The sequence below is a fragment of the Brachyhypopomus gauderio genome, unplaced genomic scaffold, assembly GCF_052324685.1.
Source record: "Brachyhypopomus gauderio isolate BG-103 unplaced genomic scaffold, BGAUD_0.2 sc49, whole genome shotgun sequence".
Taxonomy (NCBI): Eukaryota; Metazoa; Chordata; class Actinopteri; order Gymnotiformes; family Hypopomidae; genus Brachyhypopomus; species Brachyhypopomus gauderio.
Genome location: NW_027506874.1, coordinates 488,254 through 506,911, shown reverse-complemented (window position 1 = coordinate 506,911; position 18,658 = coordinate 488,254). Strand labels below are relative to the sequence as shown.

At 48.7% G+C, this 18,658-nt stretch overlaps 1 protein-coding gene across 1 annotated transcript; it reads right to left on the bottom strand.

Annotated features, from left to right (window-relative positions):
• Positions 1-1,710: 1,710 nt before the first annotated feature.
• On the bottom strand, positions 1,711-18,537 carry thbs3a (thrombospondin 3a). The gene is made up of 23 exons (XM_076986761.1): positions 18,058-18,537; positions 17,093-17,299; positions 15,323-15,576; positions 14,979-15,067; positions 14,444-14,484; positions 14,272-14,354; positions 14,085-14,136; positions 13,077-13,225; positions 12,540-12,680; positions 12,282-12,356; positions 11,457-11,609; positions 11,179-11,289; positions 10,471-10,578; positions 10,152-10,311; positions 9,704-9,822; positions 8,984-9,036; positions 8,171-8,373; positions 7,627-7,805; positions 7,443-7,491; positions 7,075-7,271; positions 6,367-6,539; positions 3,744-3,883; positions 1,711-2,747 (listed from the first exon to the last, which is right to left on the bottom strand). The coding sequence occupies exons 1-23, from the start codon at positions 18,149-18,151 to the stop codon at positions 2,686-2,688; spliced, it is 2,892 nt and encodes a 963-aa protein (XP_076842876.1). The 5' UTR covers positions 18,152-18,537; the 3' UTR covers positions 1,711-2,685.
• Positions 18,538-18,658: the final 121 nt, after the last annotated feature.

The following is an 18,658-nucleotide window of genomic DNA, read 5'->3' as shown; positions in this document are numbered from 1 at the left end:
TCACACAGCCCCGCACACACTGGACACACTCACACAGCCCCGCACACACTGGACACACTCACACAGCCCCAAACACACTGGACACACTCACACAGCCCCACACACACTGGACACACTCACACACACACACTGGACACACACACACAGCCCAAACACACTGGACACACACACACACACACACTGGACACACTCACACAGCCCCACACACACTGGACACACTCACACAGCCCCAAACACACTGGACACATTCACACAGCCCCACACACACTGGACACACTCACACAGCCCCAAACACACTGGACACACTCACACAGCCCCAAACACACTGGACACACTCATACAGCCCCACACACACTGGACACACTCACACAGCCCCAAACACACTGGACACACTCACACAGCCCCACACACACTGGACACACTCACACAGCCCCAAACGAGTGTGTTGTGTCCGTGGCGCAGCCTGCACGCTTCAATGAGCACAGTGCCCTTTGATGAGGGTGGAGGAGGCGGGTGGAGGAGATGGAGGCGGGGCTGGTCAGTGGGGCGACAGCTCCGCGGGACGGGACTGCTATTGTGGGTTTGGGGAGGCGAGACAGCGCGGTGCTGCAGACGTGGACCGGGACCAGGCACAGGTGGAGCGGGACCGGGGCACAGGTGGAGCCGCTGGGACACTAACAGCTCCACAAGGCGGTGGTGCTCCCCCATCTTCACGGGTGTCGGTGGTGAGTTTCTCACATTTAACGCGCGCCAGTCGGTCGTGTTTTTGGTTTTAATGAACTTTGTCGTCGTAAAGTTGAGTTGAGTGAAGGTGTAAAGTTGAGTTGAGTTGAGTTGAGTGAAGGTGTAAAGTTGAGTTGAGTTGAGTGAAGGTGTAACTCGGTTGGGCAAATTTAACCTTTCCGTGGCAAACTTTTGTCGGTCTCTTTTGTAGTTGGCGAACTACGTTTCTAAGCAACCCGTTGCCTAGGAAACTCTTTGACTGCATTACTTATTTGCTCTCCGTGAAAATGTGTTTCATGGTCGCACGTGCTCGGTTTCGTTGGGCATGACCGAAATAACACATGATGTCCAAAAATCAAGTCTCCTTTTGATACAAATACATATTCTATTGTGGGCTCACGCGGACTTCGTAATCACACACACACACACACACACACACACACACTGTATCGCTCCGTCCTCACGCGTTAAGGATCAAAAACATCACCGAATTATCCCTTCATAGTTGTAACACGTGTTAAATATACTATTCCCATAGAAAGGTTGTTGTGTTGTTGTCTGCTTGGTCTTTACGATACTCCAACTCTGTTGTGTGTTGTGGTGTGTGGTGCTGTTTTGCAGTGGGTCGGCGGTGTTGGGCCCGAGCACGTGCGTCCGTCATCCCGCGGGCCTGCAGGTTCGGGGTGCGGTGCAGTGTTGTACGGTCTCCCCCAATATTGCACTCGTCCCGGCCTCCCGGACCGCGGGGACCTGCGGCTCTGTGTGCAGTAGCTCCACTACAGGTAGATCGTCTCCGCTGGACTCACAGCTCACATCAACACACTTAAGATGTTTCAGGGAAAATATGTGAAAGTATCTAAGTACAGATTATTAGCCGTCATGTATTTAAATGTTTTATTAGGATGCTCATATTTCCCCTCCTGTATTTGATTAAAAAAAATCTGTATCTGGTATATTTAGTAGATTTAGGAACAGAGAAGACTCAGGTTGGGTACTCAGAAAAGAGTGTTATTTGGCAAACTGGTTTCTTATACACTTTATAGCTTATGGTTTAATTAGCTATTTACACTAATGGAGTGACAGGGTCACAGTAGTGCGCTGCCCACAGGTTGTGTGCTGGACGTTGATTTGAGTAAAGTGTGAACATGCTATTGCTCACACATGCTCTCTCACTCTGTTTCTGTGCACATCACTCCTCCTGAAACACATGTGCACTTATGCATGCACACACACACATACACACACACATATACACACATATATACACGCACGCACACACACACACACACACACACACACATATATATACACGCACGCACACATACACACACACACACACACACACACACACACACACACACATATACACACACACATATGCAGTCACACTAAGTTTTTCACGCAGCGTGAAGGGTCTTCTGTTATAGAAGTTGTTATAGAAGTTATGTTCTGTCACCCTCATTTCTATAATAAAATGTTGATTTGAGATTCTGCCTTCGCCTCTTTGTAGTTGCAGGATTGTGGTGTCGTTTGTAGTTGCAGGATTGTGGTGTCGTTTGTAGTTGCAGGATTGTGGTGGTGTTCTTTCCCTGTGACCTTGTGTTCTCTCTCTCACTCACGAGCTCAACAGTGTCAGTCATGTCCAGCAGCTGGTCTGGAGACTGCAGGCAAAGTGTAAAGATTCTGTGTGTGTGTGTGTGTGTGTGTGTGTGTGTGTGTGTGTGTGTGTGTGTGTGTGTGTGTGTGTGTGTGTGTGTGTGTGATGCGTGCGTGTGTGTGATGCGTGCGTGTGTGTGATGCGTGCGTGTGTGTGATGTGTGTGTGTGTGTGTGTGGTGTGTGTGATGCGTGTGTGTGTGTGTGTGTGATGCTTGTGTGTGATGCGTGTGTGTGTGATGCGTGTGTGTGTGTGATGCGTGTGAATGGATGAAGACAGTGCAGGTCAGGTCTTTGAGCCTCTTCTTTACACTTGAACGTGCATTAAAACTTGTTTATGTTGTGTGAGGAAGTCATCTGGGACAGTATCTGTACAAAGACAAACAGCTACTATAAGTATTGTGTGTGTAAAACACAGTAGTATTGTATTGTGTATTGTGTGTGTTAAACACAGTAGTATTGTATTGTGTGTGTAAAACACAGTAGTATTGTATTGTGTATTGTGTGTGTAAAACACAGTAGTATTGTATTGTGTGTGTAAAACACAGTAGTATTGTGTATTGTGTGTGTAATACACAGTAGTATTGTGTAGTGTGTGTGTAAAACACAGTAGTATTGTGTATGTAAGTATCCATGCTGTGGTTTTGCACACTGTCATGTAAATCAAACCCCTGCGATTTCATTCCAGCTCTGAAAATCACTACTAGTAATTAGACTCCAACACACTCAGCAGCACAGAACAAGAGTGAGGGGTGATGAAGAGTGATGAGGAGTGATGGAGTGATGAGGAGTGAGAGGTGATGAGGAGTGATGGAGTGATGAGGGGTGAGGGGTGATGATGAGTGATGGAGTGATGAAGAGTGATGAGTGATGAAGAGTGATGAGTGATGAAGAGTGATGGGGTGATGAAGAGTGATGAAGAGTGAGGAGTGATGAAGAGTGATGGAGTGATGAGGGGTGATGATGATGAGTGATGAAGTGTGAGGAGTGATGAAGAGTGATAGAGTGATGAAGAGTGAGGAGTGATGAAGAGTGATGGAGTGATGAAGAGTGAGGAGTGATGAAGAGTGAGGAGTGATGAAGAGTGAGGAGTGATGAAGAGTGATGGAGTGATGAAGTGTGAGGAGTGATGATGATGAGTGATGAAGTGTGAGGAGTGATGAAGAGTGATGGAGTGATGAAGAGTGAGGAGTGATGAAGAGTGAGGAGTGATGAAGAGTGATGGAGTGATGAAGTGTGAGGAGTGATGAAGAGTGATGGAGTGATGAAGAGTGAGGAGTGATGAAGAGTGAGGAGTGATGAAGAGTGATGAAGAGTGAGGAGTGATGAAGTGTGAGGAGTGATGAAGAGTGAGGTGATGTGTACCGTTGCAGCGGTAGCGCAGGTTGGACCAGATGATGTTCTCCTGAGAGAAGCAGAACACTCCCAGCCGTCCGCCCCTCATGGTCGTGTCGATCACCACGTCAGAGTCGGCCACCTGCTGGGCTCCCTCAAACAGCTTCACTCTGCAGCACACACACACACACACACACACACACACACACACACACACACACACACACACACACACACACACACACACACACACACACACACACACACACACACACACACACACACGGCCTGGCTAAAACTTCTACTCCATCAAATATCAGAAGAGAGAACATCAAAGAGAAACATATAGGAGCTCACTGCTGAAACTCAGATTATTACCCTACAGTTTAACTCACTGCTGAAACTCAGATTATTACCCTACAGTTTAACTCACTGCTGAAACTTAGATTATTACCCTACAGTTTAACTCACTGCTGAAACTCAGATTATTACCCTACAGTTCAACTCACTGCTGAAACTCAGATTATTACCCTACAGTTTAACTCACTGCTGAAACTCAGATTATTACCCTACAGTTTAACTCACTGCTGAAACTCAGATTATTACCCTACAGTTTAACTCACTGCTGAAACTCAGATTATTACCCTACAGTTTAACTCACTGCTGAAACTCAGATTATTACCCTACAGTTTAACTCACTGCTGAAACTCAGATTATTACCCTACAGTTCAACTCACTGCTGAAACTCAGATTATTACCCTACAGTTCAACTCACTGCTGAAACTCAGATTATTACCCTACAGTTCAACTCACTGCTGAAACTCAGATTATTACCCTACAGTTCAACTCACTGCTGAAACTCAGATTATTACAAACTCAGATCCTACAGGTACTTGATTAATTCTAATTGCCAGCAAAGTTACTACTGAGTAATTTTCTGATGAATACTGAGAACCTCAAAAGTTATTACCCAGTGATGAAGTAATTAGACAGAGTGCCTCTAAAGTTATTGGCCAGTAAGTAATTGATTAGTTTCGGCTGCCGTTAGGGTTCACTTCTACACGCAGCATTAGTTAAAGCTGTCGGTTATTTGAGGAGACATGGAACTTTCATGCTGAGGTGGAGTGAATCCCGCAGCCTCTGGTGTTCGGGCTAGTGCAGAGTGTTGGAAGAGTTTAAGGGGTGACGTGATGCTTTAGGGATCTGAACTAAAGTGTAATACGGTGTGTGTGTGTGTGTGTGTGTGTGTGTGTGTGTGTGTGTGTGCACAGTTCTATTCACTCCTCTAACTGAATACAAAGCAGGTGTTTCTGTGTGTGTGTCTGAAAGAGCTTCTTGGAGTTTTATAAAGCACTACCTCCACATGCCCCCCCCCCCCCCCCCCCCCCCCCCAACAGAGGGCCTCCGTGGTCCTGCTGTAAGTACCGCTCAGCACAAAAGAGTCCAAACATCTCTAAAGACTATACAGATAGCCACCGCATGCTCTCAGCTTTGAAGTATTGCAAATGTAATTGCTAGACATGTTTCTTTCATATCCTATCGTTACGTTTATACTCGTTAAATATCAGCTTGTGTTAATCTGGCATGTGTGCTGAAAACACTTGGGCACAGTTCCGTCTAATGGATACAGGAATTCAATAAAAAAAACCCCCACACGTGCTCCAGGAACTCACGACGGTCCGTTCTGTCCAGTGTGTGTTCTCTCCCCCTCACGCTGGATCCGCGGCCTGTTCACTACAGTCGTTTCCGTTAGATCTGCATATCAACGGCCACCGAGGAAATTCTTGCCAAGGATTTCATTGGCATGGCAACCGTGACAATGGAAGGCCAGGGGGCCGAACCACTCGGCAGGGTCACGGAGGTTCTGCAGGGCTCGTGGTTTTGGGGGGGGGGACCACAGAAATGAGGCCACACTCCGCATCGCACAGCCCACCAATGAGCATTCTGTTCACCTCACGCTGGATGTACTGCGTTCAATAACTGTACGCATAATGGCGCCTCTGATGTTTGAAAGGGACGGCCACAGAATCTGAGTTAATAATCACAAACGTGTGCATGGTGTATTTCTACCAGCGTAGACTGCAGGGATTTTGCAGCATGGAGAGCATGTTAATGAAAACGCAGGCGTTCGTAGAGAGAGAAGCTATGCCAGGCTTGTCTCTGGGTGGAGCGGGTGGAGCTGGTTAAGAGGTGCCGCACACACCCACCTGATGTAGCCCACCTGATGTACACACCCACCTGATGTAGCCGACCTGATGTACACACCCACCTGATGTAGCCGACCTGATGTACACACTCACTTGATGTAGCCGACCTGATGCACACACCCACCTGATGTAGCCCACCTGATGTACACACCCACCTGATGTAGCCCACCTGATGTACACACCCACCTGACGCCCACACCCACCTGACACCCACACCCACCTGATGTACACACCCACCTGACGCCCACACCCACCTGATGTACACACCCACCTGACGCCCACACCCACCTGATGTACACACCCACCTGACGCCCACACCCACCTGATGTAGCCCACCTGACGTCCACACCCACCTGATGTAGCCCACCTGACGCCCACACCCACCTGATGTAGCCCACCTGACGCCCACACCCACCTGATGTAGCCCACCTGACGCCCACACCCACCTGATGTAGCCCACCTGGGGCCGGTGGCTGAGTTGCCAACGGTAGGAGGTTCTGTCCCTCCACCCAACGTTACGAGGGTCCTTCCATAACATCTTCACCTCGCCGGCCGTGTCCCCCGAGTGCCACAGGGCGTTACGCAGGAACTCGCCGGGGCCCGTACGGGACTTCACCGCCTGCAGGGAGGGGCAGAGAGGGGCAGGGAGGGGCAGGGAGGGGTAGAGAGGGGCAGGGAGGGGCAGAGAGGGGTAGGGAGGGGCAGAGAGGGGTAGAGAGGGGCAGGGAGGGGCAGAGAGGGGCAGGGAGGGGCAGAGAGGGGCAGGGAGGGGTAGAGAGGGGCAGGGAGGGGCAGAGAGGGGCAGGGAGGGGCAGGGAGGGGCAGAGAGGGGTAGAGAGGGGCAGAGAGGGGTAGGGAGGGGCAGAGAGGGGCAGGGAGGGGCAGAGAGGGGCAGGGAGGGGCAGAGAGGGGCGGAGAAGCCAACTGTGAGCCCCCCTCACTGCATAACTCATGTCAGGGTTTGTATGGTAGCTCTCTCATTTCTGAGCACACTAATATGCACAACAATACAGCAGCTGTTCTGAACCACACGGGAGGAGGCTGTCCAATGAAGTCAAATTCAGAAAAAACACAAGTAGATTTGAGCTGGAGCAAAAACAACAGGACCGAGTCTTGGCAAAAGGAGGCCGTGCTGGTGTGAACGGCCCGCGGACCTTGAGCTGTAGGGCGGGCTGGGCCGTGGCACGGAAGGGCACCGTCTGCCAGTACGCCTGCTCCATTTGCTTCCACATCACCACGTAGAAGCTGGACGAGTCCTGGTACCCGAAGATGAAGCCAGCGTAGTCATCGTCAGTCACTGTGTTGATGTGGAACGTGCCCTCAAAGTCGACCCCATTAAACGCCGTGTAGCCTACACACACAAGTTGGGGACGGAAGGAGAGAGAAGAGGAAGGGTAAACATCGAGAAATCACCATTACCCATCATTAAAATAACGGCTTGTGTGTACAGTGGAATCACAATACTGCTGTCAGTTACACGACTTTAAGTGCTGGCTGATATCACATTTGAATGAAAACCTACCAACCGCCAGTCCAGGGTCACTGTTCATGGTCTGAACTATCTCCATACCCTGAAATCAAACAACCACATTCGTTCTTTTCACATTTCACTAACTTCTGAAGATTATTCTTCACTATTAAAGTGATATAATTCATTATAGGAATGTCACTACGAACATGAACCTCCACAGAGAGGCGGGGCTTACCTGGTTAAGCACCACCCAGTTAGGGTCAATCTGGGTTTCTCCTTCAGGGTCCAGTATGACTGTCTGGTAAGCTCTGAAATCCGTGAGTGTGACCTCTGCACTCTCTGGACACACGTCAATCAGATCCATCACGGCGTCGTTGTCAAAGTCGTTCTCACAAACATCTCCCACTCCGTTACCTGTAAGAGCAGGTAAAGAACACGTCACAGGAGGGTTCACACCTGCAGCTGGCTGCATGTGTGTGTCCAGGCTAAATAGGAAAAATTTTAGTTTTTGTTAGACAAATCATAATCACGCCCTGGCCGTCATTTGTGTTGCATTATGGGAACATTTGAGTGTGTTCCTCAGCAACACAGGTGGGTACAGGTGGGTACAGGTGGGTACAGTTTCCCAGTGGCCACAATCATGTGATGACACTGGTGAAGCAGCTATTTAATCAAAGGTCAAGGGTCACAGTATCCTGGGAAACATGCTGAGGTGAAGGGTAAGGGAGTGTGTGCCGTGGTGTGGGGATGCCGGCGGGTCTCTGCGCTGAGCTCCGTACCGTCCGAGTCTTTCTGGTTGGGGTTGGATATGAGGCGACAGTTATCCGGGCCCAGCCCTCCCACGCTGTTGCCGTCGGGGATACCGTCGTTATCGTCATCATCATCGCAGTCGTCTCCGACGCCGTCGTTGTCCGAGTCCAGCTGAGAGCTGTTGGGGATGTCGGGACAGTTGTCTCGAGTGTCCTGGTGGCCGTCACCGTCCCTGCTCAAAGCAACCCATAAAATACACGTACAGTTACCGAAGTATCACCAGCAAAGCACCTGATAGGGAGAGTAGCGCACGTTACTGATGAATGATGTCAAGTGCAGTTGTGCCCACACAAACTATAAGGTCTGTTACAAATATTCCATTACTCCTACTGACATTAACAGGGTCCTGTTACAACTGGATTTCTGTTTTTCTAATTATTTGTGTACAAGCCTGGCCTGAATTTCATTTGTTACACTTTATATTACAGATCAGAGACACTAGGTGGCGACAGCACTACGTGGTTAGCCAACTGAATGACTGCATGTGAACCGAAGTAGTTCAAACAGAGCATTGCGCCCCCCAGTGTTCAGTAGTTTAATAAAGCACTAAAATCTTTTTATTGGTTTTATGAACAGTTTCACAGTTCCAGATGTTTGTGCATGTAAAAGAAACATGACTGGGAGACAACTGAGTGTGTGTGAGTGTGCGAGTGTGTGTGTGCGTGCGTGCGTGCGTGCGAGTGTGTGTGTGTGTGCGTGTGCATGTGCGTGTGCGTGTGTGCGTGTGTGTGTGTGTGTGTGTGCGTGCGTGCGTGCATGTGTGTATCCGTCCTGAAACTTACGAGTCTTGGTTGGTGTCACACACATCTCCCACTAGGTCGTTGTCTATGTCTGTCTGCAAGATCAGAACTGGCATGATGAACTGTCATTTGGCTGAGACAGCTTGTTCACAAACAGCTATAACACAAAACACACCCAGTGACTAAGACCCTCGTCTAGTGAAACATGTGTTTTACAGTCAGCATTAGACATCTAAAGTATATCCACATTTTGTCACACAAAACTTTAAAAATTTCTAATATTGAAAAATAAAATCCATTTGCCTTTTTAAATGTGTAGGTATAACACAGACAGCTGCTGTCAACTTGACTAATTTATAAAGAGCTGACGTGAATAAACAAATAAGCACAAGTTCTGGTTCTGGTTAAGTTCTGGTTGGGCTTTAACCCGTTCAGAACAAACACATGACAGATTAGCTGTTTGCTAGGTGTAGCCCCACAGAGGAACAGAGAGAGTGTTGTTGCCCCGCGGGGCAGTAGGGCGGGGCAGCAGGGCGGGGCATCTGGGCGGGGCAGCTGGGCCTGGCAGGAGGGCGGGGCAGCAGGGCGTGTAGCAGGGCGGGGCAGCAGGGCGGGGCAGCTGGGCGGGGCAGGAGGGCGGGGCAGTAGGGCGGGGCAGCAGGGCGGGGCAGTAGGGTGTGTAGCAGGGCGGGGCAGCTGGGCGGGGCAGCAGGGCGGGGCAGGAGGGCGGGGCAGGAGGGCGTAGCAGAGGCACCACACGACCTGCATGGGGTTGCTGATCTCAGGGCAGCTGTCACAAGCGTCTCCCACTCCGTCCCCATCACGGTCCGTCTGCATGGGGTTTGGCACTTTGGGGCAATTATCCAACACGTTCTGAATACCTGCAATACACATTACACACACAATACACAAACGATACACACACAATGCACGTACAGTGCACACACAGGCATACACAAATTCATGTAAAAGTTTGTGTAACGAAATCTTCTAATCTCTGAGACACTAACCCTGACTAGTACAAACAGTTCTAAAGTTCTTCAAAAAACCTAACCATAATGCTTTCTTTTTCATGTGTTTTTAGCATTTTTATGCATTTGTGAAGATATTTTCCCCTCAAATACACACACACACACACACACACCACACACACACACACACACACACACACACTCCTCTCTGAGGTGTGAAACACTGTAATCTCATTAACCGTCTCCATCAACGTCGCTGTCACACGCGTCCCCCACTCCGTTGTTGTCCGTGTCTTTCTGGTCGATGTTGGGGACGTTGGGACAGTTGTCACACGCGTCCCCAAAAGAGTCCGTGTCTGTGTTCTGCTGATCCTTATTGGTTATCAGACGACAGTTATCCTGAAGATTAGACATGCCATGAGTGTCATCATCATCATCGCTGCACACGCTTCACATGAGGAGTGGCTATAGGGCCGTCTGGCTCCGTGTGGAGCAGTTCAGGGTGTGGTCAGCACGGAGGAACAGTGTTGGGTCAGAGCTGGAGAAACACCAGCGTACCTCCACGTTCTTAATTCCATCTCCATCGGCATCCTCGTCACACTGGTCTCCGATACCATCGTTGTCCGCGTCCTCCTGGCCTGAGTTAGGGGTGTGGATGCAGTTGTCCTGACCAGAACACCATGACATCCAGACACACACACACAAACACACACCACATACCCACACAGTCTAATGATGAGGAACAGGCTAGCATATACTGACTACAGCATATACTGACTATTACTAACAATGTTCAAGTTTATGTTTAAATGCTTCAGTAAAAGCGAGAACACTGAAGTCTTCCACCTCATTATTCTGCCATCGTTAATCACTGCTACCTCCAAGTCTCACATTCGGGATACAGATGCTTCCTGCCTGACTCTAACAGCAGCTCTCCCAACATGCAAAGGAGAGTCATAACTTCAGAGCTCAGTATAGGCGGACCTACAGAAGAGAGATCAGAGATCAGGGATCAGAGATAAGAGAGATCAGAGATCAGGGAAGAGAGATCAGAGATCAGAGATAAGAGAGATCAGACATCAGGGAAGAGAGATCAGAGATCAGGGAAGAGAGATCAGAAAAGAGATCAAAGATCAGAAGGAATCCTTTCATATCTGACCCAGCACCTCAGTTGAACTCGCTGCTGTATCTCATCCAATCAAAACACAAACACGCACAGAGCGGACAGGACGTGGTTACCAAGGGCGACGAGCTGAGACTGCTCACCTGTCTGCAGTGCTTGTCGTTGTCCATGCAGGGCAGAGCGCGGTCGGGGTAGCCGTCGATGTCCGTGTCCTTACCACACGTGTTCCCGTTACCAGCCCAGCCCACGTTACACTGCAGGACACAACGCAGTGGCACCGTCATGATAAACTGTCCCGCTGCATACGCGAGACCTTCCTCAGGTCATTCATTCTACTTTACTGAACGAAGAGGAATAACAGATCTCTTTATTTAGTTTTAACGAAGAGAGAGAAGGTGTGACACGCGGACAGGCTGCGTACCGCGCAGGACACCTCGCCGTTCCTCCCAATGATGCAGTGGGCGTTGGAGTCACAGGGGTTGAAAGTGAGTGTAGCACACGAGCTGCGAGGAAAACAGCCAGCAGTCTGATTCCCCACGTAGCCCATCTTACACTGTCCACACTTAAAGGAGCCCTGAGACAGAGAGTGAGAGAGAGAGAGAGGAAGAGTGAGAGAGAGAGAGAGGAAGAGTGAGAGAAAGAGTGGGAGAGTTAGAGAATAGGAGAGTGGAAGAGTGAGAGAGTAAAGGAGAGTTATTATTAACTATTTTATTATAATTGACATCATTATTAATATCAGTTTTAGAGGTAATGGTGAGAATTGTTACTGCTGTTCTAATATTATTGCAGTTGTAGTATTGTTGTTGTGTATTCTGTCTTTGATAATACAAATGTGAATAGCTTTCGCAATACAAATGTGCATATTAGTTATGCCAATAAAGTACCACTGAATTTAATTCAAGAATGCTAGCATGACTTATGCAGAAATTGTTGACTACAATTCTTGCCCGTAAAGCTATTTGAATGAGGGAGATGGGAAGAGAGATAAAAATAGAGAAATAAATGTGTGTGTGTGTGTGTGTGTGTGTGTGTGTGTGTATGTGTGTGTATGTGTGTGGGTGAGGGTGTTTGTGTGTGCGTGCGTGTGTGTGTGTGTGTGTGTGTGTGTGTGTGTGTATGTGTGTGGGTGAGGGTGAGTGTGTGTGTGTGTGTGTGTGTGTGTGTGTACAACCACATGATGTGGTGTTTCTGTATTCACGCTGACTCCGCACGGTTCAGATTTCTAATTAGACACCGTGACACTTACGAAGGTGTTGATGCAGACAGAGTTGGCTGTGCATGCGTTGGCAACCTGAGCACACTCATCTATGTCCGAGCAGTCCTGCACAGAATGATGCATCAGCGTTAGAGAGAACTCAACACTAGCACATGTGCAGAATGATGTATGAGCGTTAGAGAGAACTCAACACCAGCACATGTGCAGAATGATGTATGAGCGTTAGAGAGAACTCAACACTAGCACATGTGCAGGATGGTCAGTACAGGTTACAGGTTATGGGCTCACCTGTCGGTGATTCTTGGCGTACTGAAGGCCAACGCCAGAGAGAGGGGGCCCCCAGAGTCCAGGGGGGCAGGACTCACAGCTGAAGCCCTTAGCTGTGTTTACACATGCACCTGGAGAATAGCAGGGGTGGGCCAGAGCACACTGAGAGAGAGAGAGAAAAAGAGAGAGAGAGAGAGAGAGAGAGAGAGAGACCAAGAGAGAGAGAGAGAAGGAGAGAGACAGACAGACAGAGAGAAAGAGAGAGAGGGAGAGAGAGAGAGAGACCAAGAGTGACAGAGAGAGAGAGACCAAGAGAGAGAGAGAGAGACAGACAGAGAGACAGACAGAGACAAAGAGAGTAAAAGAGAGAGAGAGAGAGAGGATATGAGAGAATATAAGAGAGAATGTGAGAGAATAAGCCAAAGAGAGACAGGGTGAAATAAAGAGCATGAGATGAAGAAATGAGTGTGTTGTATTCATACAGTGTTAGAAGCTGGTGTTGTGTGTGTGTATGTGTGTGTGTGTGTGTGTGTGTGTGTGTGTAGGGGAAATGCCCACTTCATCAATGTCATGGCAGTGGGTTCCGTTACCACTCATGCCCTCAGGACAGGGCCCACAGCGGTACCCTGGGAACTCGAAGGTCTCCATGCAGGCCACGCCCTTGAAGCAGGGGTTGGGCTGGCAGCGGGAGCGGGGCTCGTGGAAACCTGGAGCAGAAGAGACCGTTACACCTCAGTCCTGTTTAACGTTAGAAACACAACACACGTAGGTGCAGGTCCTCTTACACACTCCTGTTTAGGAGTATCCAAACGTCTTTATGAACCTGGTGATTTTTAATATGCAGTTTCCATAATACTAAATTATGGTCACATGCTTTCCTTCTAAGCTACATTATCCTGATGGACACAATGCAGTCTGAATGTGTTCAGTGTAAATGTGTTCAGTGTGAATGTGTTCAGTGTGAATGTGTTCAGTGTGAATGTGTTCAATGTGAATGTGTTCAGTGTGATTGTGCTCAGTTTGAATGTGTTCAGTTTGACTGTGTTCAGTGTGAATGTGTTCAGTGTGATTGTGCTCAGTTTGAATGTGTTCAGCTTGACTGTGCTCAGTTTGAATGTGTTCAGTTTGACTGTGTTCAGTTTGAATGTGTTCAGTGTGAATGTGTTCAGTGTGAATGTGTTCAGTGTGATTGTGCTCAGTTTGAATGTGTTCAGTTTGACTGTGTTCAGTTTGAATGTGTTCAGTGTGAATGTGTTCTTCTCTCTCTCTCTCTGGGTTCATTTAAGTGAAGACCGTAGATCATCAGACCACAGGCTGTTTTTCTCGGAAACGTCAGATACAAAAAATGTCTTGGCTAATAGATTTGGAGTTAAAACTGTGTCAGACTGATTTTTGTTGAACTACAACACTTCACGCTGCATCAGTTTCCATGTAAAAATGTCCTGACTACATCTTTCCACACTGTTGCAGCAACTGTCAGAGCGTTGAGCCGCTCTGGGTGTGTGGTGAAGGGCTGAGAGGATCTAGCAGCAGCCCGTCTCCATCAGGGGGGGTCACAACACTCACCACACACTTGGCACTCCAGTATGGTGTTCCGTATGAGGGACATCTCCTTTACCTACACACAAATGAGAGCACACTCACTCAGACACTCAGACTCAGCACAACAGGCCCATGATCAGGAATGAATGCTCTCACATCGCACACACACACACACACACACACACACACACACACACACACACACACACACCTGTTCTCTGATGTCCTGGCGAAGCTCGCCCAAGATCTGATTAAAGATAATGAGCTGTCCAATCAGAGCTTTGGTGTGATCTCCTGTGAAAACCAACCAGCACGCTTCTGTACTAAATGCACCCACTCAGAAAACACCACAGTAAGACTGATCCCGCCTCCATAGAACTCACCCAGAATGGAGTTAATTTCCCCATTCACTGTGGACAACAAGAGAAAGAAAAGGAGATGGAATAAACTCATAATCCAGTTTTAAACTCATAATCCAGTGTGTGTGTATCACCTGTGTGTGTGAATCACCAGTGTGTGTGTGTATCACCTGTGTGAGTATCACCAGTGTGTATGTATCACCTGTGTGAGTATCACCTGTGTGTGTGTATCACCTGTGTGAGTATCACCAATGTGTGTATCACCTGTGTGAGTATCACCAGTGTGTGTGTATCACCAGTGTGAGTATCACCTGTGTGTGTGTCACCTGTGTGTGTGTATCACCAGTGTGAGTATCACCTGTGTGTGTATCACCTGTGTGTGTATCACCAGTGTGAGTATCACCTGTGTGTGTATCACCTGTGTGTGTGTATCACCAGTGTGAGTATCACCAGTGTGTGTGTCACCTGTGTGTGTGTATCACCAGTGTGTGTATCACCAGTGTGAGTATCACCAGTGTGTGTGTATCACCAGTGTGAGTATCACCTGTGTTGTGGGGAGGACGAGTCCCCTTGGAAGGGACAGTGCGTTAGTGCCCCTGCCTGCGTCACAGTGCCCCCTAGCTGCATCTTCAGAGACTCCACGGATCCCTGTGACCACACACAGGTTCACACAAACACATCTCACTGACTCCAGCAGCCAGTAACCTTCATGAAACAGCTTCCCTCCGTTTGTGGTCATCCATCAATCTGCTGTGAACAGCGCCAGTAACTGATGAGCCCAGTAAACACAGTAAGACCAGTAAGACCAGTAGGAGGCTGTGGACACCGGACACTTCTAACTCATATGTTACGTTCTCAATCCATCTGATCAAAGGTGCTTCCACAAGGCCTGTGTAACCGCACCTGAAGCCGGGCGTACGCCTTGTAGCCGTTCCGAATTTCAACTAGCTCCGCCTCTGCGGGCATGGCAACCAGAGGGGGCAGGCGCTGGGCGGAGTCAGCCAGGCGGCAGTTGACGTAGAGCTCCAGGCTGAGGCCATCCCTGCGTAGACCGCCCACACGCAGGATGATGGAGTGAACACGCCCGTCCGCCACGACGCCGCTCTGTAGATTCACTGTGTGCAGCTTCCCATCCTCACGCACGTACCGCACCAGCGCTACACACACACACACACACACACACACATATATGTACACACACACACACACATATATATGTACACACACACATATGTACACACACACACACACAAACACATATGTACACACACGTATGTAAACACACACACATGCACACACACACACATATGTACACACACACATGCGCATGTACACACGCATGTACACACACATATGTACACACACACGTATGTACACACACACGTATGTATACAAACACGCATGGACACACACACATACCCATGCACACACACACGCACACACACAGACACACACACACATGTACACACACACGCACACACACAGACATCATCCAGGTTGACAGATGACCCCGTATGCTGGCGTGTGTGTATAGGCTAATATAACAGAGATGACCCCGTATGTTGGCGTGTGTGTGTAGGGTAATATAACAGAGATGACCCCGTATGTGGGCGTGTGTTTGTAGGCTAATATAACAGAGATGACCCCGTATGTTGGCGTGTGTGTGTAGGGTAATATAACAGAGATGACCCCGTATGTTGGCGTGTGTGTGCACGGTAATATAACAGAGATGACCCCGTATGTTGGCGTGTGTGTGTAGGGTAATATAACAGAGATGACACCGTATGTTGGCGTGTGTGTGTAGGGTAATATAACAGAGATGACCCCGTATGTTGGCGTGTGTGTAGGGTAATATAACAGAGATGACCCCGTATATTGGTGTGTGTGTGCAGGGTAATATAACAGAGATGACCCCGTATATTGGTGTGTGTGTGTAGGGTAATATAACAGAGATGACCCCGTATGTTGGCGTGTGTGTGTAGGGTAATATAACAGAGATGACCCCATATGTTGGCGTGTGTGTAGGGTAATATAACAGAGATGACCCCGTATGTTGGAGTGTGTGTGCAGGGTAATATAACAGAGATGACCCCGTATGTTGGCGTGTGTGTGCAGGGTAATATAACAGAGATGACCCTGTATATTGGTGTGTGTGTGCACGGTAATATAACAGAGATGACCCCGTATGTTGGTGTGTGTGTGCACGGTAATATAACAGAGATGACCCCGTATGTTGGAGTGTGTGTGCACGGTAATATAACAGAGATGACCCTGTATATTGGTGTGTATGTGCACGGTAATATAACAGAGATGACCCTGTATATTGGTGTGTGTGTAGGGTAATATAACAGAGATGACCCTGTATATTGGTGTGTGTGTGTAGGGTAATATAACAGAGATGACCCCATATGTTGGCGTGTGTGTGCAGGGTAATATAACAGAGATGACCCTGTATATTGGTGTGTGTGTGCACGGTAATATAACAGAGATGACCCCGTATGTGGGCGTGTGTGTGTAGGGTAATATAACAGAGATGACCCAGTACAGCTCTTCCAAAGGAGACCAGTAAAGGTCCTGTTCTCAGGACACACAGGTCCTGCTCAAGCCTACGCGCCCCCGCCCTGCACCTCTGCTGTTGGAGCCGTCACGGACGACATGCACGCGAGACGCCACCTTTGTTGATCTTGCCCATGATGGCGACCTCCAGGTACTTCTTATTGTCCTGCTTGTTGTAGAACCCCAGCAGAACGCCGCCCAGCTTGGGGGGCAGGCGGAACGTGGAGACAACATAGAGATCGCTGAGAGTCTTCAGGGCCCCAGAGACGTTCTCCACAGCTGCCACGGTCTGCTTCACATCCTGCAGGGTCAGCATGTCCATCACTGAAACACACGAGGGCATTTAGCACTGAGGAAAAACCCTCTTTATAAGCACTGGTGATGAGTGAATGGGGTGTTTTTCCAACCACTCTCACGTCAGTTTTGAAATCTTCACATTTTTATCTTTGTGCTCATTGTGCTCGGAGCGTTTTGGCGCGCCACAGGTCTGAAGGCCGCGTGCCCTCGTCCGGGTCCCCCGCTGCCTTTTTCCAACAACCCTGTCCTGCACACTGACTCCCCGTTTCCTCTCTCCATCGGAACGTTTAGTCAACCGGTTTTGGCAGCGCGACGTGGACTGCGGGCGCGAGGACGCCGCGTGCGCGAGGCTGAGGTAATGATGGGGAAAGAGTGAGACGAGCAGCAGCAGCGCTCGCGACGGCGGGGGGACCTGCGGACCTGCAGCCCGTCTCACCCTCGGGCGGCACGCGCCGCCTGCGCTACACCCGCGAGCGCGAGACACGCGAGGACGCGACGCGCTTCTAACGCACAGAACAGACGCAGCAGGATAAACACATCAGACACACAAACACGCACTCGGGCGGCTTTTATGGTCTGATGAAGCCTTTTAATTGGGTTTCTAATGGGTTTACAACCGGAGCGGTTTACAACCAGTACTTTTATTAGTAAAAAAACGTTATAAACTACAGTATGCTGTATACAGAGAAATAAAGTAATGAGAAAGTAAGATTTATTCATTTGAGCCTGAAAAATAACCTACTATAAAAAAATACTTTTTATTTATAAAAGTTTTAAAACCTTACCTTGCACGTCTTGTTTATCCGCGGGTTCACATAAGCAGCGTAACTGCATCATGGTCAGTATAATCCAGATTGGCACTGATCGCTTCATGTTCATAGATAAAGCGCGTCTAATGCACCTAATCCCAAATAATACCCTCCAGAGGAAAAATAAAAAGAAACAATGACGTTTTGCATTAAAAAACAGCAAAAGTATTTCCTCATCAAACTGATCCTGTAAACGGGTGTGAGAGCCGCAGAAATGATGACGGATGCGTTCAGCGCGCGCTCCGGCCAACTGGATTATTTACTCTGTGAGGAAAGTGGAGAGAGAGAGAGAGAGAGAGAGAGAGAGAGAGAGAGAGAGAGAGAGAGAGAGAGAGAGAGAGAGAGAGAGAGAGAGAGAGAGAGAGAGAGAGAGAGAGACAGAGATAGAGACAGAGATAGAGAAGAGAGAGTGTGTGTGAGAGAGAGACAGAGATAGAGAAGAGAGTGTGTGTGTGTAAGAGAGAGAGAAAGAGAGACAGAGATAGAGGAGTGTGTGAGAGTGTGTGTGGGCCAATTACGCCCTCAAGTGCTGTGCTGGGTGTGTATCGGTCAATTAACATTTTCTAAGGGAAAAACT